Source organism: Phoxinus phoxinus (genome assembly GCF_949152265.1).
Source record: "Phoxinus phoxinus genome assembly, chromosome: 23".
In the NCBI taxonomy this organism is placed as follows: Eukaryota; Metazoa; Chordata; class Actinopteri; order Cypriniformes; family Leuciscidae; genus Phoxinus; species Phoxinus phoxinus.
In genome coordinates, this window is record NC_136898.1 from 6,977,407 (window position 1) to 7,000,456 (window position 23,050).

The window sequence follows — 23,050 nt, forward strand, 5'->3', positions numbered from 1 at the left end:
CAAAATGTCACTCACAAATATCTGTCTGTAGGTGTAACACTATGGACTCCTGACAATAATTACAACCCTTTTTAAAATACACACCACCCTCCCCTCACAGATACAATGACATCAAAACGGGCGATTAGCATGTGCTTCAGTTTCAAATGTTCGAAAACAGGTTTCAGGTACTGAACTCCAGGAACATACACCACAGTAGATATCCACTAGACATGCCAGCATTCATCGGAAACTGGATCCGTGATCCTTTAAAGAACAGTTTCACACGTGTCACACAGTTTGGCAGTGTCAACTGACAGCAGCAGAGGAATAAAACTTGTGCATACTGTTGAAAATCATCCCCAAACCATTACAGATGACACTGGATCATGTTGACATGGTATTCCCGAAATAAAAACACATTATAAAAGAAGCGAAAATAAAAAGCAGCTCCCTTTTGAGTTTTACATGATTACGTTAGTAGAATATTTTAACCAAAAAAAACTGTCATCATTTATTCACTCTCATGTCATTCCAAATGTTGTTCTTCAGTGGAACACAAAACGTTTACACGGCTCTTTTTCATACAACAAAAGAATATAGTGACTTGAGCAGCATGAACATTCTGCAAAATCTCTATTTATGTGTTCCACAGATAACAGAATAAATGATGATAGAATTTTAATTTTTGGCTGAACTATTCCTTTAAGATGTCTAGTCAATAAAGTAATGAGCTTTTAAAAAGTCTAGCAGATAACATTTTAGATCAAGAAACATCCCTTGCATAAAGATGCCTTTCAATTTGATCGTTTTTCAGTCTAGTTTAGTTTTCAGTGCAGAAAAATAAACCATTGGGGGAAGTTGGGGCCCTTTCATTAACTAAAGCATGTCATAGAGCTTAGTGTTAACTGATAAACACATTATCATTTGTCTGGGCCACACAAGGCAGAAAAAGTCATTACATAAAATTAAAAAGAAGGCCATAAATAGATAAAATGAGTCGAGATAGAAACTACAGGGCCTAAAATAAGAGGGTGGGCCAGTTCACAGGAAATGTGCATGCTGAGGTCTTTGTGCTGTCTCTACAAATCACCCAAATGGCACATCATGGGTACAAAAATAGTCCAAAAAAAAAAAATCACACAGAGAATCATGACCTTGTGTGTATCCAGTCTTGAACACCGGCCAATTACAATACTAACCTGTCCGATTCATCCCACAGAAGAACATCGACACACACTTTCAAACTCAGATGATGCGAACCTAATCGTTTTCCTATCCGCCCAACTCTCTCAACCCGAACAACGTTAGGAATCCTGAAAGCGGTCACTGGGGGGGCAGAGGTCGCTGGCGTGTTGGGGATACGTGAGGCGAGGGCAGTTTCTCTGTGGACGTGGATGTCGTGATGGAGCTCTGCATGTGAACCGTCTTGTGGAACAGTTTGTTACTGATGAGGACGACCAGGGAAAAGAGGCGGAGCTGGAAGTGGCTGCGACGTTGGAAAAAATTATGTAGAACGTTAAAATGGCTGCTTTTTCGTAAATAATATTCAAAACAAAACAAAATAAAATAAAATACTTACTAGAGTTTGACTGGGGTTTTTGCTTCATTAGCGCTGATGATGAAAAGCGGGAAGAGAATGGAGAACAAACAGCCGCTGGAGGAAAGAGTGTAAGATTCAGTTGAGGCAGAGAAATTATACATTATCCATGCTCCTATAATACTGAACATTTTAGCAGAGGAAAACACTAGGGATGTCTCAGAAATGCAATAATAAAACGAAAAATTCAGATATTTGTCACACAGGGTACGTTTACACGATAACTAAAAGCGGGAAAAGTTTTTACTTTGCGTTTTTCGAGTACAGACGACAACATTTGTCAAAATGATACCCGTTTACACGGACCTGCAAAAACTATTAAAATGCTGTATTCTGCTGCCTGGCCAGTAGCTGGCGATGTCACTTTGTAAAGGAAAAACTATACACGGCTATAGACTGAACAGGTAATACGCATGTGCATGACGTCAATCTTCACAAATGCACATTTTTGTATTTTACATGGACAATAACGGTATCATTTTTTTTTTAAACTTGCACTTTGAATCCAGTTTTCAAAAGTTTGTGTTTTCAGGCCCCCAAAATGGCTAAAAAACACACATAAAAAGTTCAGTTTTTAGTTGTTGTGTAAACAGCCCCATAGAATGGCAATATAGAGTGCTTGAAAAAATATATACAATAGAAAAATAAAATAAAATACAATAAAATAAAATCTATAAATAATTGAAGATAAATCATACAGCATTGAGGACCCCACCAGCAGAGTTAGTATTAATCACAATCTGAACAAAAGATGTTCAGGGTCAGAATGAGTTGAAATAAACTCTGATTGTACCTTATGATGTATGAAGAGGGCAGCGCAGTCAGCAGTGCCATGGGCAAACCAAAACCAAAATAATACGGCCAGTTTCTCTCAATGTTCGACAGCCTTTGGTGCATTTCAATCCCTTCAGAAGAGATTAAAAAAAACTTTTCAATCAGAAAATGTTTGGACAGAAAGCCGATCTGATGTAAAATTGATTAGATGAGCAAGAGCTTACCGTGATTAAACCAGCGATATTCAAAGCAGTAAAGCGAGTAGAGCAGAGACATGTGCAGGAGACTGACCAGCTGACCAATAGCATCGATGGGGAAGAGACTCACAATCCATCCCTAAAAAAAAAAAATCAACAAGCGCAGGAGGCGAGTTTGAAAAAGGCAGAGAGAGAAAAATGTCCAAGTTGAGTGATTCACATCACTGATTTCAGCGATCTACTACCTGTATGAGGAAGAGGGCCTGGAGCAGAAGATTGAAGAGCATGTCTGCAATGATCTTGCTGACGCTGGGAAAAGACTGAGCTTTACGTCCAGACACTTCAAACGCCAGATCAGCAATGTCCTGCCCAACAAAACATAACAAAACTCACAACTCTACATTTGAAATATTATAAAACAGATATATACTATATATATATATATTTGATTCTGTCAAATTCAATCATTACTATTACATCTATCCATCCTATCTGAATTTATATTAATATTACAAAATATTTATATTTCAAATAAATGCTGTTTACAGTATTATGTAAAAATATATATATATATATATATCACTTTTTACACAAAAACATTTTAAGAGACTTCTTCCAAAAACATTTTTACGGTACCAGTATATATATATATAAGTTTGTGTTTACATAATATATGTGTGTGCACTGTGTATAATTATTTTGTATATATGAATACACACACACACACACACGCATGTATATATTTAAGAAATTTTATATAGTATATAAAAGTTTATATATATAATTTATATTATATATAAATATTTTTATATAAATAAATAAAAAATCTTAAATATATACATGCATGTAAAAATAATTATACACAATACACATATATTATGTAAACACAAACTTTTATTTTGGATGCAATTAATCACGATTAATCTTTGCCCATCCCTAATATAGATCAGGGGTGTCCACTGTCCTGCAGAGTTTAGCTCCAACTTGCCTCAACCCACTTATATCTGGTAGTGTCTAGTATGCCTACTAGATTGTTGTTTTGCTCTAATAAACTGCTTGATTAAAATACTTCTGATTTCTACACCATACAGGATCGAAACCATGTGTGAAAAATAGTCTCACCTGGAACCAAATGGCGTTGACTATCTTGCTAAGCACAAAGAGAGGCAGAACCCAGAGAGCACTGAATACAGATGTCAGAATGAACTCCAGCCAGGACCACACATTACCATGCAGAGAAGGGTCACCTGAAAACAGTAGCAGAAGCATAAAAACAAAGAAATATCTGGAGTATATGGCATGAAACTTCTGTAAAGGAGGCGCGTACCTATGATTCTAGCAGTGATGGACTGCAGCAGTGGGATGAACACTCGATAAAACAGGAACAGACTTAGCTGTGAGATAAAAGAAATGACATTTTTATTAATATAATAGTGAAACACACAGATCAAAACAGCTGACAAACAAGAGAGAGAAACGCACCCAAAACACGCCTCCATTCCAGGCACAGCACTGGAAAATTCGACTTGCTAGTTTCGGTTCACTGTTAAAGGAAAAAAGGGAAGAAACATTTTATCAGGACCTCTAGTATTAAGCTCAAAGTATACTTCAGCCGTCCACATTCTGAAACAGTCCACTGTCGAATTACATAATTTTCATCAAGCGCAAGGTAAATGTTGAGACAGAATACTCCACTACGTGGCAATGTACAGTCGTGATGTACTCTGCAGTAGTCGGAGAAGAGTGCATATAGAGCGAAACAACAGTAAACAAAGCAGTATATTATTCAATTGTTTTGGTTCTTGTTCTAAACTTTCCAGGCAATGCCAGATACGCTACTATTCTTATTGTTTTTTCATCCCTCTGACATCTGTATAAAAAGCAATTGTACCGTGCATGTGTCAAACGCATCCATCCGCGCTCATCCACGGTTAAGTATACTTTGAAACATGTGCGCGAGATGGAGCAGCACGCGGAAAATGAAGTGTATCCGGGCCTTTAGAGTAGACTGACTGAAAGGGGTGAAATGGCACATTTACCTGTCCTGTTTTCGTTCCTCGCTCTGAGCCCGTCTCATCGCCAGGGCCCCGCACGTCCTGCGCCTCCTCTGCTCCTCCCTCTTCTGCTGAATCCGAGCATCGAGCTTGGAAATGGTTCCAATGCCCAGGATGGAGTCCTTGATCCCCTGAAATGAAACAAAAAGATTGCCACTTAGATTGACGCGAACTTGTGTGAATGATGTTAAATATCTATCAAATTATGTTATTTGATTATAAATTCAATGAATACGGTAATACTGTGAAATACAGGTGAAACTCGAAAAATTTTAATATCATGCAAAAGTTTATTTATTTTTTAGTAATTCAACTTAAAGGGTGAAACTAAGATATTATATAGACTCATTACATGCAAAGTGAGATATTTCAAGCCTTTATTTGTTATAATTTTGATGATTACGGCTTACAGATATAAAAACCTTTTCACAATATTCTCATTTTTAATGCAGGGTTTTCATAAGCTGTAAGCCAATCATCAAAATTATAACAAATAAAGGCTTGAAATATCTCACTTTGCATGTAATGAGTCTATATAATATATTAGTTTCACCTTTTAAGTTGAATTACTGAAATAAATGAACTTTTGCACGATATTCTAATTTTTTTGAGTTTCAACTGTATTATTAGTTATCTATTTTAATATATTTAAAAATGTAAATTTATTCCTTAATTTTCACCATCATTACTCAAGACTAAAGTGTCACATGATCTTTCAGAAATCATTCTAATATGCTGATCAAGAAACATTTCTGACTATCATCAATGTTGAAAACACTGATTATTTTTACAGGATATTTGATGAATAGATTTATTTCATCTAAATATATTCTCAATAATATATTTATGTTTCTAAATATACATAAATTATGTATTTGGAATGTGATGTTGTGAACTTTGTTCTGTTTTGTTGTACAGAACACTGCTGATCTGAATGTAAAGAAAAACTTTATGTTTTGAAACAAATGGAAAACTTATGATTTAAGAGACATTAAATCATAACGATTATTAGAAATAAAATTAGGTGCTGACCGTCGCAACATTGCGGAGAAACGCTCTGACACTGTCCGTCATCTCCACACCGGCTGCAGAGTCATCAACTGCAGGAGGGGCAGCCAGGGGCCAGGCAAGATCTCATGACAGGACGAGGACACGACTGCAAACTGTAGAGAGAAAGAGAACTCTTTATCGTTGTGGCTTCATATCATGTTCATGCTATAATTTTAGTGTAAAACCATTTGATCTACAAATTTGATCCAGCAGCTTTGAAGACAAACTGAAAAACAAAGTCAAAGAAAGCAATAAAAGAAAGTTTATTTAATTTTAATAGATGGAATTTAGAGAAAACATCCCCTAATAGAACTCTACGTGATCAAGGTCAAGGGTCACACATATATACTAACAAACTTGTTTTTGTAAGATATTTTGATTAGAACTAAAGCTGGGTGCAAAAAAACTCTCCATATCTCTAAAAGACCGCTTGATATTTCAGGTCAAATTAGATTGATATAATTTTGATTGTCAGAGAACACTGTCACGAAGCAGTTTGATGGACCAGATTTCTAGTAAACAACAAAACCAGCAGCATTAGCCAGTAGATCATTAGCTGAGCAGCTAACTACAGCAAAAAACAACATTATCTGACTATTATCGGACACATATTACCATAGAAAACATATATGCATATCAATTCAGCACATCGTACCTCATGTGCCAGTTTAGGCTAAAATATTCTCTTCACCTGAAGCCTTGAAGTTTCACTCTCTGTTCTCAAGCTCTCAACAAAACAGCATCAGGCCAGTGCTGCTGCGCATGCGCGGGGCGATCTGACACATGATGGGATTTGTAGTTTTTAGACCGCTCCGATTGACCGGAACTACATCGTAGATATCCCAAGCGACACTTTCTGTTTGCTTCCAAGAAACTTGCGGCATAAATGTCACTCCCTTTTAACGGAACTTGGCAAGCACTAATTTATTGTAGCAGTACCATAGCTTAAATCAGAAAACCATGGCTGTTTTCAGTATAAGAAACAATCATAGGAGGCGATATGTTGTTCTGTTATTGAGTCTCGCGTGCTTTATTATATACCGACACTTCAGGTAAGACGACATTTTATTCAAAACTTATCTTCGAAGGTAAAAAGTCTTTAATGTTTAATATTTTTATAAAAAATATATAGGCTATAATAATTCAGTTATATTCAATAAGCTGGGTGGTAATTATTTTCATAAATGGGAAAATGTAAAAGTGTATGGGAACATTTCGTTTTTACCTTTTCTTTGTAACTGTGCTTCTTTACGAATTCCAACGTGTATTAATTTATTTGTATGTGTGTGTGTGTGTGTGACTTCTTTATGAATTCCAACTTTTAATATTTTGTTTGTTTGTTAAATGATTTAATTAATAAAATAATAACAAAATGTTTTATTTTCTCCATGTGTTTCTCTTGTGTCTCCAGAGGTCCGACAGGGAAGATAAGGATAAATCGATCAATGGGTCTGCGAGTAAACTCTTCCCAGTTCACTCTGGGAGGAGAGCCGTTCCGTATTCTGGGTGGCTCTTTACACTACTTCCGCCTGCCCAGAGCCTACTGGGAGGACCGGATGGTGAAAATGAAAGCCTGTGGTCTCAACACTCTCACTGTGTAGGTTTGAAATTGGTAATTGCAGTCTATGAACTGAGGAGAGTGCAATAATCCGACATTCAGACAATCATGTGTTTATCTTGCAGTGATGTGCCATGGTCTCTCCATCAGCCAGAGAATGGAGAATTTCGCTTCCAGGGAGGCCTTGATATAGAGTAAGAATTCCTCCCTCTCCCACATGTGAGAAAATCAGCACTATATATATGAGATCTGTATATTTTGATCCTGGAAGGATCTCGCCTCTATTTAATGCCTTGTTAGACTTAAACTTAGACAAACATCTCAGAGAGCTCCTGTTGCCGGTCCTCTGACAATACCGTTGGTGTGCTGTTGTTAGGAGGGAATTTGTTCTCGTTCTTGTTTCATCCTGGTTCGTATCATTATCTGCACACCACTGGGAATACATCATTAAAGTAGAGCCAAGCTCTTCCATAGCAACACAACTAAAGGATGAGACCAATAACATTGCAAAATTTAGAGACCTTTTAAAACAAAGGCTGTAAATGGCATGATAGAAATTCAAGTCATGTGATCAAGTGGTTACAGAAAATGTTTTGTTCAATGCTTTAAATATTTAATGACACTAAATAATTTCGAAATAATTGAATGTGCTTCTTTGCGATTTTCCCACTTTCAAGTATTACTAAGTATTTTCTTATTCTTTTTATATATATATATATATATTATATATATATATATATATATATATATATATATATATATATATTTGTGTTGAATGCTTTCATTATTAAAATAACAATAATACATTTCTAAATAAATAAATGTGCTTAACTATTGTAGCTATTTTTTTTTTTTTCAAAGCTATAATTCTCAGTGTGACTTCAGTATGAACATTTTTAGGTACCGGTATCTAATTTTTTTTTACCCATCCAATTCAGAGCTTTCCTCCATTTGGCTGCAGAGGTGGGACTCTGGGTAATTTTACGGCCGGGACCATACATAGGCTCTGACCTTGACCTTGGAGGCTTGCCCAGGTAATTTCTGCTGTTAAATAGAACAAAAATGTCTCTCCTGTAGCATAGCTTTTAAGTCGACTTCTGCAAATACCAGAGCAAATGTGATTAAAGTTGTGAGGCAGCCAACAAAGGAAGTATTTGATCAAACTGACATTATGTGCCACACTTTTTGGTAACGTGTGTCATGAGGGGAATGAAAGAACAACCCTTAAAGAGCAAAACCTAAAGTTTGTTGTTCCTGCCACAGATGTTTGACTTAGAGCTACAGATACTGGGTCTTCACATTAAAAGATACATTTGTTACCATTTTCACCACCCCAAACAAACCACTTTCCTCTACAGCTGGCTTTTGCGTGATAGAGAGATGCTGCTGAGAACCACTTACCCAGGATTCATAGCGGCTGTAAACGAGTACTTCGACAAGCTCATCCCGAAAGTCGTGCCTTTCCAGGTAGGATTCTTTTTAAAACACAAAAAGTACTCAAAAACATACTCTGAGTAATCTTTGATGTTGGTTTATATGTCGTCAGTTCAAGAAAGGTGGGCCTATCGTTGCCATTCAAGTGGAAAACAAATATGGATCATATGCAAAAGACGAAAACTACATGTCATTTATCAAAGAGGTACAAGTGAACATTTTTCCTTGATGCTTATTAAAGTTTACAGACTGGCAGATGTTTTTAATATAATTTCTATCAGGCTCTCCAAGAAAGGGGCATCAGGGAAGTTCTCCTAACATCAGACGACCATGAGGGTCTAAAATTTGGTGGAATCAAAGGAGGTACAAACAGAACACAGCAACTGAACTCTACATGCAAAAATGTTTGTTGTCAGTAAGATTTGTTTATGTTTTTGAACAAAGTCTCTTATGCTCACCAAGGCTGAAAAAAAGCAGAATTTTCAGCAGCCATTACGTTTTGATCTTTCAGAAATAATTCTAATATGCTTATTTGCTGCGGAAGAAACATTTCTTATTATTATATCAATGTTGAAAACAGTTGCTGCTTTTTGTGGAAACTGTGATACAGTTTTTTTTTTTTTTCAGAAAGTTGAAAAGAACAGCATTTGTTTGAAACAGAACTCTTTTGCAACATTGTAAATATCTTTACTGTCACTTTTGATAAATTAAATGTGTCATTTCTGAATAAAAGTATTGATTTCTTAAAAAAAATCTTACTAAACTCAAATTTGGAATGGTAGAGTAGGTAAAAAAAAATGCCTACTGTCACACATTCTTTCCTCCATCACAGCTTTAAGAACTCTAAATCTACAGAAAATGAATCATGATGACATCAAATATCTGGAAGCAGTCCAGGTAGATATTTCAGTGTCTTTTTTTGTAGATGTAAGTATTAGATGAAATATTTGAAATTACTTTAAATGCATGAAGCCCAACAGTCCTGTGCTGGTGATGGAGCTCTGGACGGGGCGGTGTGATGGATGGGGCGGTTTACACCATAGTTTTCCTGCAGAGGGTAAGATGTTATCTATCTATCTATCTATCTATCTATCTATCTATCTATCTATCTATCTATCTATCTATCTATCTGTCTATTTAAAAAAAAACTAAGGGCTCTTTTGTATACTCAAATGTTCATTTAACATGAGGAATATGAAGGGCCAAAGCACTGATGTGAAATTTCTTTCTAATGTCAGACCTGATTGCCGTGGTGAGAGAGATACTGAGACGAGGAATGTCTGTCAACCTGTACATGTTCTACGGAGGGACAAACTTCGGCTTTATGAATGGAGCGCTGGCCAACCCGTCTTACAAAGCTCTGGTCACAAGCTATGGTTTGTGTGACTCTCATCTTAATGGTGACGGCATATGAAACTAGCATAGGAGATTGTTTTTAACATTCAAATTATATCAACTATAAAGGGATCGTTCACCCCAAAAATGAAAATGCCGTCATCATTTGCTTACCCTCATCTTGTTTCAAACCTGTATGATTTTTGAAGAACGACTTTTGAACGTTTGAAGAACGGCTTTTGAACTCCATTGTAGACTTTAGACAAACATAACACTGATTCATTTCTCAAAATAGCTTCTTTCATATAAGTTTCACAGAAAAAAGAATGTCATACAGGTTTGGATCAACATGAGGGTGAGTAAATAATGACAGAATTTTAAGTTTTGGGTGAACTGAAGATGTACTTCACAATATGGCCAGTGTGTGGAGCTATCAAACCTAGAGTACTAGCATTTCATGCAGAACTGAACTAGATGGTGGGAAGTTAGCAAAGGGCATAAAAAAGTGGACTTAAAGGGTTAGTTCACCCAAAAATAAAAATAATGTCATTAATGACTCACCCTCATGTCGTTCTAAGCCCGTAAGACCTCCGTTCATCTTCGGAACACAGTTTAAGATATTTTAGATTTAGTCCGAGAGCTTTCTGTCCCTCCATTGAAGCTGTATATACAGTATACTGTCCGTGTCCATAAAGGTAATATAAACATCATCAAAGTAGTCCATGTGACATCAGTGGGTTAGTTAGAAGTTTTTGAAGCATCGAAAATACTTTTTGGTCCAAAAATAACACAAAATAAGACTTTATTCAGCATTGTATTCTCTCCCGGGTCTGTTGTCGATCCTTCACAGTTACGCTGATGGCGTAAGACGCTGATGACGTGTTATCTGGTGCGCCCGAGCTTCATTTATAGACTGAGGGAGACGCACGCTGTAAAAGTGTCTCATCCGCGACATGCACATTTACGCACCATTAAAAAAATGATATCCACGCAAACAATGTAGAATAGCTTGAATATAGCGTGCGTCTCCCTCAGACTGTAAATGAAGCTCGGGCGCACCAGATAACACGTCATCAGCGTCTTACGTCAGCAGCGTCACTGCGGAGTCCTGAACGCAGATTGACAACAGACCCGGGAGAGAATACAATGCTGAATAAAGTCTTATGTTGTGTTATTTTTGGACCAAAAAGTATTTTCGATGCTTCAAAAACTTCTAACTAACCCACTGATGTCACATGGACTACTTTGATGATGTTTATATTACCTTTATGGACATGGACAGTATACTGTATATACAGCTTCAATGGAGGGACAGAAATCTCTCGGACTAAATCTAAAATATCTTAAACTGTGTTCCGAAGATGAACGACATGAGGGTGAGTCATTAATGACATTATTTTCATTTTTGGGTGAACTAACCCTTTAATTGCAGCCAGTGCTTGTATTTGAACCAAATCTGAACCACTTTTTTATTAAAGCAAAAACATTTTGATCACCCCATGGTGGCTGGCATGTGTAAGTCATAAAGCCTCCCTCTTCATTTTATCAAATGGGACACGAGCCAAACTAAAAAATCCAATTACACTTTAAATAATTTATTTCCAAAGATGGTTTTTGCCATTTTATAGTTCTTATCGCGGTGACTTATGTTCAAATGTCCAATAAGTTTGGTTTTAGTTCATTATTGTATGCTTTAAAAATATAAAGCACAAGCCTTTCTATCTTTCTTTTAGATTATGATGCTCCTCTGTCAGAAGCAGGAGATTACACACCTAAATACCATCTCCTCAGAGACCTTCTCAGCACTTTTAACAGTTTGTGATCCCTTCCTCTACTGACATATTTATGAATGAAACCGAATATTCAATGCAAAATAATTAAAGTGCTCCTATTATGCTATTTTAAAGCTTCCAAAGTTTTGAGGTCTCGTACAATAGGTTTACAGCATTCAAGTTCATAAAACATGTATTTCAGTGTCTGAAGCGTTTCGATCAAGGATTCGGTCTCTCTAAACCCCTCCTCTCCAAGAGCCTGCTTTGCTCTGATTGGTCAGATAGGGGCATTATGAGGGAAAGCCTTGATTTTATCCATTAGGATTTGATTGGATCATGGAAAATGTAGTAAGATATTACTGGTTAATATTATTTTCCTCCTGCCCATCTGGCCTTTTTCAATGTTAAGTTATTTCAGAGGAGAAAGTTACATTTTATTTGAGTAATAATATGCTCACATGTTCTGAGCCGTGTGCTCATGAGCTCAGTTTCTGTGGTTCTCTTCAGATGAAATCCTCCCTGAGATGCCCGGTCTCCGCTGGAAAGAAGAATATGAGGTGGCCATTTTGTTTCAGCACCTCTCACTGTGGGGCGCTCTGCCATACACACACAAGGTAAGAAGTTTACTTTACAGTGGAGAAATACTAACTCAAGAAATGAATCTCAAAATATTTTTCCCCTCAAGCCTTTCAAATCTCAGTTCCCTGTTAATATGGAGAATCTGCCTGTGAATAACGGTAATGGCCAGGCGTATGGATACACGCTCTATGAGACCACCATCACCAGAGGAGGCTCTTTAAAATCAGAACGCAACATCCAAGACAGAGCCATGGTTAGTGCTGATAAACAGTCAAGCTGTGCTGTCGTGCATGAATATGCATCTGTTTTAATTCTATTTTAATCTGGATTTTTTTTTCCTAGGTTTTTGTGAACCAAAGTTTCATAGGCATATTTCATCACAGGAATTTAGAATTAGCTGTTCCTGATGGAAAGGTATGATCTTATTTCATTTATATATCTTATTTTTTTCTGGCAATATTGAGTCTCTTTTTTAAAAATATTGTCTTATAATTGTATTAATGATATACATTTATTCCATTTTCTATCTTATCTTAATTTTATCATAATTAGTAATATATATACACACTCACCGGCCACTTTAGGTACACCTGTTCTACTGCTCGTTAACACAAATATCTAATCATCCAATCTAATGGCAGCAACTCAATGCATTTATGCCCGGTACACTGAACACTTTTGGGCTGTCCCAGACGACAGATGACCAATCGTGGGGATTTCTGTGGTCATGGCTCCTAAACGATGGTCTTGCGTCTCAGTGTGAGAGATTCAAAAACGGTCGTTGTGACGGTCTTGCGACCAAAGATAGCCTGAAATCATTTTCTGACAGTGTCAGAAATTTTATTTAGCATGATCATCGCAGTGTGTTTGCTGCTACAACCTAGGTCTACTGTCTAGCCAATAAAATGCAACATGAAATGGCTTATTGATCAACGTGACATGGCGCTAAAACTTAAAACCTCTAGCTCCATTTGCAAAATTGTAATAGAGCACCTTTTGGATGTGTGACTGGTGGAATGGGAGATTCGCATTATGACGTGCAGCCCAGCATCTTGTTGAATCTGTGCCATGAAGAATTAAGGCAGTTCTGAAGGCAAAAGTGTGTCTAACCCGATACTACCAGGATTTACCTAATAAAGTGGCCGGTGAGTGTATATGTCAGTGATTTATTTATTTCTCTTTTTTTTAAAAGAAAGAAATGAATACACAGCTTTTTAAATGTTTTCTTGGTTATGTAAATGTTAAGGAAACATTCCATTTTATCATTCTTCATATGGGAACATTTTGAACATTCTGAAACAAGCAGTAACATTTAAAAAATGTTAGACAAACATTCAAACTAAACCATTTAAATGAACAATGTGTAAAGATTTTTTTGTGCAAACATTTTGAGAACATTATTAAAGATCAAAAACTTTGAGTGAACATTCTATTAACGTTACTGGAAGAACGTTTGCTCATAACTTTGAGAACCTTGCCAGAACGTTCCTTCTTAGCTGGACGCATTAAATAGATCAAAAGTTACAGTAAAGGCATAAAATGTTACATAAATGTTTCTTTTTGTTTTACATATTCATCAATCTTAGTAGTTATTAGCCGGGACCTTCTGTCAAAATGATTAATGGCTTTGACCTTAGGGGGATTCCACCGCCCCTTCCGGTATGTGGGATCAACCTGGTATCAGTCGATCATGTGAATTTGACAGGTAGTTTGACCTGTTGAACTATCTATCGATCATAGTTTTGACAGTTAGTTCGCGGTTTTGAAGATAGTTTGACGGATGGTTTTTGTTCGTTTAAAGTCAAGAAGGGTTATAGGAAGTGTGTGTCACAGCACCCACCCAGCACATTCCTGAGCGTAGTGAGAAGAAAAACAAATAAGTTTAAATAAAATGGGCCTTATAAGCAGCCTATCAATGGGGATCGGCCTCACAGATTCTAAATGTCTTCATTGTTGCTCTCTCTCTAAAGATAGGCCTATGTGGTGATTTTCTTTAAAAAAATCCTATACTACTTGGAATTATTGAACATTTCACACAATGTGTGAGATGACTTGTGAGACCCCCAAATTTAAAAAATGCACCCTGATAAATAAAAATATATACTTTAAGTTCAAGTCAAGTTTTTCCACAGAGCATCGATGTAGAATATTTGTTTTTATTAATTAAATTTAATTAAAAACATATTTTTTATTTTTTAAAGATCTAATTTAAACTTTTTATACTTACACAATAAATTTAGCACTAACAATATTTTAACAATGTCTCGTCCGTTCAGTGACTGAACACACTAGACTGGTTCAGTAGATGTTTATTTTATATTTCATTTATTTTATATTTCATTTATTTTATATTTCATTTATATAATCTGAACTTTAGTAAGATGTTTTATTTATATTTCATTTATATAAATTAAATGAACAGAATGCTGTTTTTCAACTTTTACGACTCCATTTTATTTAAACTTATTTAAACTTATTTGTTTTTCTTCTCACTACGCTCAGGAATGTGCTGGGTGGGTGCTGTGACACACACTTCCTATAACCCTTCTTGACTTCAAACGAACAAAAACCATCCGTCAAACTATCTTCAAAACCCCAAACTAACTGTCAAAACTATGATCGATAGATACCTAGTTCAACAGGTCAAACTACCTGTCAAATTCACATGATCGACTGATACCAGGTTGATCCCACATACCGGAAGGGGCGGGGGAATCCCCCTAAGGTCAAAGGTCAAAGCCATTAATCATTTTGACAGAAGGTTCCGGCTAATAACTACTTATCTTTAAAAAAAAAAGTTTCCACAAAAACTGTTTTCAAGCACAACTGTTTTCAAAATTTATTATAATAATAAATGTTCCTTAAAGTCCCACTCCGATCATATTTTGAGCTATTTTTAAACATTCCCAGTGGTCTTTAAATTATGATTATGCCATTTTTAGCCAAAATCTCAAAACCTGTGCCGTTTTCTGGGACTTCGCTTCAGCAGAGCGGCAGTAGCTCATTAGCAATTCGCCTCTGCGTTGTGGGCGGAGCCGTTGGCACGGAGAATCATTACAGTATTATATATACACGTTAATTATTATTATCCGAAGTTGATCAAAGTTATCACCGATCACCGATCATTATTTCACTCCGAGACGTCGCGGTAAAAAACAGCTCGACTTCGCTTCAATATTTCATCCCTCCCACAGTGATCAATCAGGACATATTTAGTATCAGTGGATTGCTCGGAATTTCGGGATTATTATGATGCTAATGTCACCGCTCTATCTGAAAAACTGACTGACTCTCTCACGAGTGATGGGCTTGACACACAAGGGGACAAACGACTGTGACAGGCGAAACTCGTCGCCACCCGGCGTGTGCAAGTCTACTTGAACGAGCGCGGAATTTCACATGCACGAATGTCGCCTGTTGCTTGGCTGGAGGAGGCTGGCTGCCCTCTCTCATTATGTAATGATGTAATTACTGACGGGATCAGTCTGTGTTCTCCAAACTTTAGTTTTGACGATTGATAGACGGTGAAAAGTGACTTATTTGTTACAGTATGTGTTCCAATTTGAGTATGAGCTTGTGGCCCCGCCCAGTGGAGTTACTACGTCATAACTCCAGTCTATTTTAGCCGGCATTTTAGCGTCTGCTACTGATTCACAGCCATTTGAATGTAGAAATACTCAGAAATACAACTTTGAGCTTATTTTTCTCAAGATATGTCCTCTAACATCATAAAAATGCCACAAGAACATGTTAACACCTAGAAAAACATGATTTTCATCAGAGTGGGTCTTTAAGCACCAAATCATCATAATTTGAATGATTTCTAAAGGATCATGTGACACTGAAGAGTGGAGATGCTGATAATTCAGCTTTGCCATCACTGAAATAAATACAATTTTACACATATTCCAATAGTTAAGTACTTTAAATTAAATAAACGTCTGACTAATTGTTTTTCTGTAGGAGAAACGCACTCTGAGTCTGCTGGTGGAAAACTGCGGCCGTGTGCATTACGGTAAAGACATGGACGACCAGCGCAAAGGTACAATACCATATGCCTTTAAGTTTTTGCCCATCACTGCTTTCTGTTTTAACATGTCACAGCCTCTCAAACATTATAACCATCACCATCAGAATCAAAATCTGTTTTCAGGTATCGTTGGGGACATTTTATTAAATCATACGCCACTTAGAGACTTCACAATATATAGCCTGGATATGACTCCTGGCTTTATTGACAGGTGAGTCAAATCTCACATGATGTGACAGGCCATAAAATATTCGGGGGAAAAAAACTTCAAGAATCATCAGTGCTTTTATTTCAGCTTGTACAGGGCACCTTGGAAATCCGTCACTAACAAACCAAGCTTCCCAGGCTTTTTCCAGGGCAGGTTATTCGTGAATGGATATCCCAGTGACACTTTCATGAAGCTGCCAGTGAGTGTAATGAATCTGGACATGATTTGAACACTTAAATATGGTCAGAAATAATGGATTGATTATTATGTCCCCATGCAGGGTTGGAGTAAGGGTGTAGTCTTCGTTAATGGGCAAAACATTGGACGGTACTGGGATGCTGGACCACAGCAAGCTCTGTTTCTACCAGGACCCTTCCTCAACAGTGGAATGAACCAAGTCAGTTTATATAAATGATGATTTATTTGGACTCCTTAGAACTGGTGGTTGCTTATGTCTGAAGAATTATTGCAAATATTAGTCTTGAATCCATGTAAACTTATTTAGAATCTTGAATAGAATGTTCAGAATTGGAGTGCTGGAGGTTCACTGACAGAAAATATACACAACGTCTGAAAGATCTGTTGTTCTTTTATTGTTTTTCAACAGGTGATTGTGTTTGAAGAAGCAGAAGCGGATTTTAAAATCCAGTTTGAAGACTCTCCTGATCTGGGAATGACAGTTGAGATTTAATCAAGACACAGACAGCAAAGACATGAACACTATCAAAGTGCCTGAACAAAATATTTTTTTTACAAAAAGTTATGTCACTGTTGGATTGTTACACAATTAATAGAAACATTTTATTATTTGCATGACTCTTTGCATTCCATGAACATTCAAAAGTTTTCATGAAAAAGTGCAGTCTTGCTGGGAACTGTATCATCAAACGCTAAATTGTGTATAGGCTATGTTTGTGTTCAAATGCAAAAAAATGTAGTTGGACTGCCAGTTGAGTGTGTTTTTTATCTTTATTTGTAAGCAAGAAATAAGCTAGATTGTACTTTTTTATTGTCTCTTTTGCCGGTTACCAGCGGACATTAGTTGTATTAGTGCAGTTTGATTAGATTTCTTTTTTGTATGAAAACTTGAATATTGCACTGGCCGTATGGCAACAGGAAGTCAAGTTACTGATTTTTCTTTCAACAATTTCCACAGGCACATTGTTTACATTAGTGTATTTATTCCAGCATTATCATGTTTTCCCATTTTGAAAGTGAAGTAACCCTTTAACAGAAATTAACTGAAGGGTTTGTTCACTTTCAAAAATGAAAATTCTGTCATAATTTACTCACTATCAAGTTGTTTCAAACCAGTTTCTTTCTTCTGGTGAACACAAAAAAAGATGTTTGAAGAATGTCGATAACCAAACAGGTTCCCATTTTGCAAACACTGAGAATGATTTCCTGCTGAAATGGTATTTATGGTTTGAGGTTTGTTAAAATTAAACTTCAACTAATTGAACAGTTTAATTGAGAAAATGTGTGCTTTATTAATACCTTTTTAAGCAATCAGACTTTTTTGGGGGGGGGGGGGGGGGGGGGTCATATCTAGGGTCAGAATAGGACAGAGATTTGGGAGTGTGACTCCTTTTTGAGAGGCATCCAACAATCACCGTTCACAGCCCTGTATCATAGCAATACTTTAACAAAAACTTAGAACGTGTTTGCATCATTGCAAATACTACTTCCATCTAAATTGTATCTGAACTCTGAAATCAAATCACCATAGTAAAGCTCTGATAGAATGGAAGTTTTCCAGAGCATTTTTCTGGAAGTTGTTACAGACACACTTGCATGCCCGTCATCTTGTTGGAGCGGTCAGTGTATCTTCATTCACAGTAAGAATCAATGATGCTACAACATTCCACAGCTTTTGGTTGTTAAACTGCTAAAATTTAATTTCCTGAAGAAATGGGATAACCTTTCACATGCGAGAATGTGTTGGTTTGTGTTTTATATGTATTAACTTAATATTACAGGTTTTTATACCACTGTAACATTTTAATGTCACGTCAGCTCACACCTTCGCCTTGTATTGTGTTAGTTTGGCAACATTCTCTGCTTAAGTCTATTACGGATATAGATATTCACACACACATCTAACTACGGGTGCAGACACTTAGTCAACTTTCTCTTGAGTGTTCACGGACTGGTGTTTTGTCCACTCCAATATGGCGGATGGCTTACATATAGCGGCCTATAAAAGCAGCCACTAATGAGGAATCTATATTTATACATCTATGGTTCCAACACAACAAGGACTCTTGACACTTTATATTTCCTTTAAATTTCTTTAGTGAGATTGTCTTCTTCAAATACTAGAGTTTGTCTTTGACAAGGGGACAGTTTAAATTCAGTGCACTGAATAATACTTTCTTGCTGTCGGTCCAGTTGACAGGATACTTCAGTATTTTAAAAAAAACAGCACGACAGCAGTTCATCATACTTCCACACTGTCATTTGTGAATCCTTTTTTCCCTTCATGCTCAAGCAAGGGTCTTTCTGTCCGGGTGTGCCAAACCAGTACCTGAAACCAGAACCCAAAATTTTCTTTTACAAACCTTGTAATTTCCAAAAACAAAAAAGGAACTGAAAGGATTTAGAAAGGTTATGAAGATTCAGATTTAGGACTCGACTCACCTTTGTGCAGTTGGAGGCTTTCAATATTTGTTTTTATTAATTAAATTTAATTAAAAACATATTTTTTATTTTTTAAAGATCTAATTTAAACTTTTTATACTTACACAATAAATTTAGCACTAACAAAATATTCGCAATGTCTCGTCCCGATTCAGTGACTGAACACACTAGACTGGTTCAGTAGATGTTTATTTTATATTTCATTTATTTTATATTTCATTTATATAATCTGAACTTTAGTAAGATGTTTTATTTATATTTCATTTATATAAATTAAATGAACAGAATACTGTTTTTCAACTTTTACGACTCCATTTTATTTAAACTTATTTAAACTTATTTGTTTTTCTTCTCACTACGCTCAGGAATGTGCTGGGTGGGTGCTGTGACACACACTTCCTATAACCCTTCTTGACTTCAAACGAACAAAAACCATCCGTCAAACTATCTTCAAAACCGCAAACTAACTGTCAAAACTATCATCGATAGATACCTAGTTCAACAGGTCAAACTACCTGTCAAATTCACATGATCGACTGATACCAGGTTGATCCCACATACCGGAAGGGGCGGTGGAATCCCCCTAAGGTCAAAGGTCAAAGCCATTAATCATTTTGACAGAAGGTCCCGGCTAATAACTACTTATCTTTAAAAAAAAAAGTTTCCACAAAAACTGTTTTCAAGCACAACTGTTTTCAAAATGTATTATAATAATAAATGTTCCTGAAAAGTCCCACTACGATCATATTTTGAGCTATTTTTAAACATTCCCAGTGGTCTTTAAATTATGATTATGCCATTTTTAGCCAAAATCTCAAAACCTGTGCCGTTTTCTGGGACTTCGCTTCAGCAGAGCGGCAGTAGCTCATTAGCAATTCGCCTCTGCGTTGTGGGCGGAGCCGTTGGCACGGAGAATCATTACAGTATTATATATACACGTTAATTATTATTATCCGAAGTTAATCAAAGTTATCACCGATCACCGATCATTATTTCACTCCGAGACGTCGCGGTAAAAAACAGCTCGACTTCGCCTCAATATTTCATCCCTCCCACAGTGATCAATCAGGACATATTTAGTATCAGTGGATTGCTCGGAATTTCGGGATTATTATGATGCTAATGTCACCGCTCTATCTGAAAAACTGACTGCCCAGATAGAAAAACTGACATCGAATCAATGTGGAAACAACGTTTCTCGTGACATTGAAACAACATCGTTTTGCTCATCGAATTAACGTTGAATCAACGTCAGATAGGCCTACGCCATTCAACCGCATTTCAATGTTGAATCGATGTTTTATTTTCGGTGTAATAACGTTCTGATTGAACGTAACTGTTGATTCAACGTTGAAATTTGATTGATGATTGATACTAACCTTTACAACTAAAAATCAACGTTGAATCGACATCGGTCTGCTATCTGGGTGACTCTCTCACGAGTGATGGGCTTGACACACAAGGGGACAAACGACTGTGACAGGCGAAACTCGTCGCCACCCGGCGTGTGCAAGTCTACTTGAACGAGCGCGGAATTTCACATGCACGAATGTCGCCTGTTGCTTGGCTGGAGGAGGCTGGCTGCCCTCTCTCATTATGTAATGATGTAATTACTGACGGGATCAGTCTGTGTTCTCCAAACTTTAGTTTTGACGATTGATAGACGGTGAAAAGTGACTTATTTGTTACAGTATGTGTTCCAATTTGAGTATGAGCTTGTGGCCCCGCCCAGTGGAGTTACTACGTCATAACTCCAGTCTATTTTAGCCGGCATTTTAGCGTCTGCTACTGATTCACAGCCATTTGAATGTAGAAATACTCAGAAATACAACTTTGAGCTTATTTTTCTCAAGATATGTCCTCTAACATCATAAAAATGCCACAAGAACATGTTAACACCTAGAAAAACATGATTTTCATCAGAGTGGGTCTTTAAGCACCAAATCATCATAATTTGAATGATTTCTAAAGGATCATGTGACACTGAAGAGTGGAGATGCTGATAATTCAGCTTTGCCATCACTGAAATAAATACAATTTTACACATATTCCAATAGTTAAGTACTTTAAATGAAATAAACGTCTGACTAATTGTTTTTCTGTAGGAGAAACGCACTCTGAGTCTGCTGGTGGAAAACTGCGGCCGTGTGCATTACGGTAAAGACATGGACGACCAGCGCAAAGGTACAATACCATATGCCTTTAAGTTTTTGCCCATCACTGCTTTCTGTTTTAACATGTCACAGCCTCTCAAACATTATAACCATCACCATCAGAATCAAAATCTGTTTTCAGGTATCGTTGGGGACATTTTATTAAATCATACGCCACTTAGAGACTTCACAATATATAGCCTGGATATGACTCCTGGCTTTATTGACAGGTGAGTCAAATCTCACATGATGTGACAGGCCATAAAAGATTCGGGGGGAAAAAACTTCAAGAATCATCAGTGCTTTTATTTCAGCTTGTACAGGGCACCTTGGAAATCCGTCACTAACAAACCAAGCTTCCCAGGCTTTTTCCAGGGCAGGTTATTCGTGAATGGATATCCCAGTGACACTTTCATGAAGCTGCCAGTGAGTGTAATGAATCTGGACAAGATTTGAACACTTAAATATGGTCAGAAATAATGGATTGATTATTATGTCCCCATGCAGGGTTGGAGTAAGGGTGTAGTCTTCGTTAATGGGCAAAACATTGGACGGTACTGGGATGCTGGACCACAGCAAGCTCTGTTTCTACCAGGACCCTTCCTCAACAGTGGAATGAACCAAGTCAGTTTATATAAATGATGATTTATTTGGACTCCTTAGAACTGGTGGTTGCTTATGTCTGAAGAATTACTGCAAATATTAGTCTTGAATCCATGTAAACTTATTTAGAATCTTGAATAGAATGTTCAGAATTGGAGTGCTGGAGGTTCACTGACAGAAAATATACACAACGTCTGAAAGATCTGTTGTTCTTTTATTGTTTTTCAACAGGTGATTGTGTTTGAAGAAGCAGAAGCGGATTTTAAAATCCAGTTTGAAGACTCTCCTGATCTGGGAATGACAGTTGAGATTTAATCAAGACACAGACAGCAAAGACATGAACACTATCAAAGTGCCTGAACAAAATAATTTTTTTACAAAAAGTTATGTCACTGTTGGATTGTTACACAATTAATAGAAACATTTTATTATTTGCATGACTCTTTGCATTCCATGAACATTCAAAAGTTTTCATGAAAAAGTGCAGTCTTGCTGGGAACTGTATCATCAAACGCTAAATTGTGTATAGGCTATGTTTGTGTTCAAATGCAAACAAATTTAGTTGGACTGCCAGTTGAGTGTGTTTTTGATCTTTATTTGTAAGCAAGAAATAAGCTAGATTGTACTTTTTTATTGTCTCTTTTGCCGGTTACCAGCGGACATTAGTTGTATTAGTGCAGTTTGATTAGATTTCTTTTTTGTATGAAAACTTGAATATTGCACTGGCCGTATGGCAACAGGAAGTCAAGTTACTGATTTTTCTTTCAACAATTTCCACAGGCACATTGTTTACATTAGTGTATTTATTCCAGCATTATCATGTTTTCCCATTTTGAAAGTGAAGTAACCCTTTAACAGAAATTAACTGAAGGGTTTGTTCACTTTCAAAAATGAAAATTCTGTCATAATTTACTCACTATCAAGTTGTTTCAAACCAGTTTCTTTCTTCTGGTGAACACAAAAAAAGATGTTTGAAGAATGTCGATAACCAAACAGGTTCCCATTTTGCAAACACTGAGAATGATTTCCTGCTGAAATGGTATTTATGGTTTGAGGTTTGTTAAAATTAAACTTCAACTAATTG

The 23,050-nt window shown here is 36.7% G+C and overlaps 3 protein-coding genes across 4 annotated transcripts; 2 read left to right on the plus strand and 1 right to left on the minus strand.

Moving 5' to 3' along the window:
• Positions 1 to 832: 832 nt before the first annotated feature.
• ei24 (EI24 autophagy associated transmembrane protein) lies at positions 833 to 6,514 on the minus strand. 2 transcript variants are annotated; one of them, XM_079600476.1, is made up of 11 exons: positions 6,310 to 6,514; positions 5,637 to 5,767; positions 4,590 to 4,735; positions 4,033 to 4,093; positions 3,878 to 3,944; positions 3,673 to 3,797; positions 2,796 to 2,915; positions 2,578 to 2,689; positions 2,373 to 2,484; positions 1,562 to 1,636; positions 833 to 1,468 (listed from the first exon to the last, which is right to left on the minus strand). In XM_079600476.1, the coding sequence occupies exons 2-11, from the start codon at positions 5,676 to 5,678 to the stop codon at positions 1,306 to 1,308; spliced, it is 1,023 nt and encodes a 340-aa protein (XP_079456602.1). In that variant the 5' UTR covers positions 5,679 to 5,767; positions 6,310 to 6,514; the 3' UTR covers positions 833 to 1,305. The 2 variants fall into 2 exon arrangements, with proteins under 2 accessions (XP_079456602.1, XP_079456603.1); XM_079600477.1 differs by having other exon boundaries at positions 6,346 to 6,427.
• LOC306992052 (beta-galactosidase-1-like protein 2) lies at positions 6,415 to 18,085 on the plus strand. The gene is made up of 19 exons (XM_079600475.1): positions 6,415 to 6,706; positions 7,066 to 7,251; positions 7,338 to 7,406; positions 8,151 to 8,246; positions 8,571 to 8,679; positions 8,759 to 8,851; positions 8,928 to 9,009; positions 9,479 to 9,543; positions 9,619 to 9,703; positions 9,885 to 10,022; positions 11,715 to 11,795; positions 12,261 to 12,367; positions 12,439 to 12,585; positions 12,675 to 12,746; positions 16,296 to 16,374; positions 16,486 to 16,573; positions 16,658 to 16,769; positions 16,851 to 16,967; positions 17,178 to 18,085. The coding sequence occupies exons 1-19, from the start codon at positions 6,615 to 6,617 to the stop codon at positions 17,259 to 17,261; spliced, it is 1,902 nt and encodes a 633-aa protein (XP_079456601.1). The 5' UTR covers positions 6,415 to 6,614; the 3' UTR covers positions 17,262 to 18,085.
• A 1,759-nt stretch (positions 18,086 to 19,844) lies between these two features.
• LOC306992054 (beta-galactosidase-1-like protein 2) lies at positions 19,845 to 23,049 on the plus strand. The gene is made up of 6 exons (XM_079600478.1): positions 19,845 to 20,808; positions 21,316 to 21,394; positions 21,506 to 21,593; positions 21,678 to 21,789; positions 21,871 to 21,987; positions 22,198 to 23,049. Exons 1-6 carry the CDS (start codon positions 20,752 to 20,754, stop codon positions 22,279 to 22,281), a joined length of 537 nt encoding a protein of 178 aa, XP_079456604.1. The 5' UTR covers positions 19,845 to 20,751; the 3' UTR covers positions 22,282 to 23,049.
• Position 23,050: the final 1 nt, after the last annotated feature.

Excerpts from the sequence above, each read along its gene's own strand:
- ei24 (XM_079600476.1), bottom strand. The coding sequence starts at position 5,678 with ATGACGGACAGTGTCAGAGCGTTTCTCCGCAATGTTGCGACG. Across the intron at positions 3,945-4,032 it reads GGAATGGAGGCGTGTTTTGG|CTAAGTCTGTTCCTGTTTTA; the intron begins GTGCGTTTCTCT and ends TTTATCTCACAG. Across the intron at positions 2,485-2,577 it reads ATATCGCTGGTTTAATCACG|GGATTGAAATGCACCAAAGG; the intron begins GTAAGCTCTTGC and ends TCTCTTCTGAAG.
- LOC306992052 (XM_079600475.1), top strand. The coding sequence starts at position 6,615 with ATGGCTGTTTTCAGTATAAGAAACAATCATAGGAGGCGATATGTTGTT. Across the intron at positions 9,010-9,478 it reads ATTTGGTGGAATCAAAGGAG|CTTTAAGAACTCTAAATCTA; the intron begins GTACAAACAGAA and ends CCTCCATCACAG. Across the intron at positions 16,375-16,485 it reads CATGGACGACCAGCGCAAAG|GTATCGTTGGGGACATTTTA; the intron begins GTACAATACCAT and ends ATCTGTTTTCAG.
- LOC306992054 (XM_079600478.1), top strand. The coding sequence starts at position 20,752 with ATGCACGAATGTCGCCTGTTGCTTGGCTGGAGGAGGCTGGCTGCCCTC. Across the intron at positions 20,809-21,315 it reads TGGCTGCCCTCTCTCATTAT|GAGAAACGCACTCTGAGTCT; the intron begins GTAATGATGTAA and ends GTTTTTCTGTAG. Across the intron at positions 21,790-21,870 it reads ACACTTTCATGAAGCTGCCA|GGTTGGAGTAAGGGTGTAGT; the intron begins GTGAGTGTAATG and ends GTCCCCATGCAG.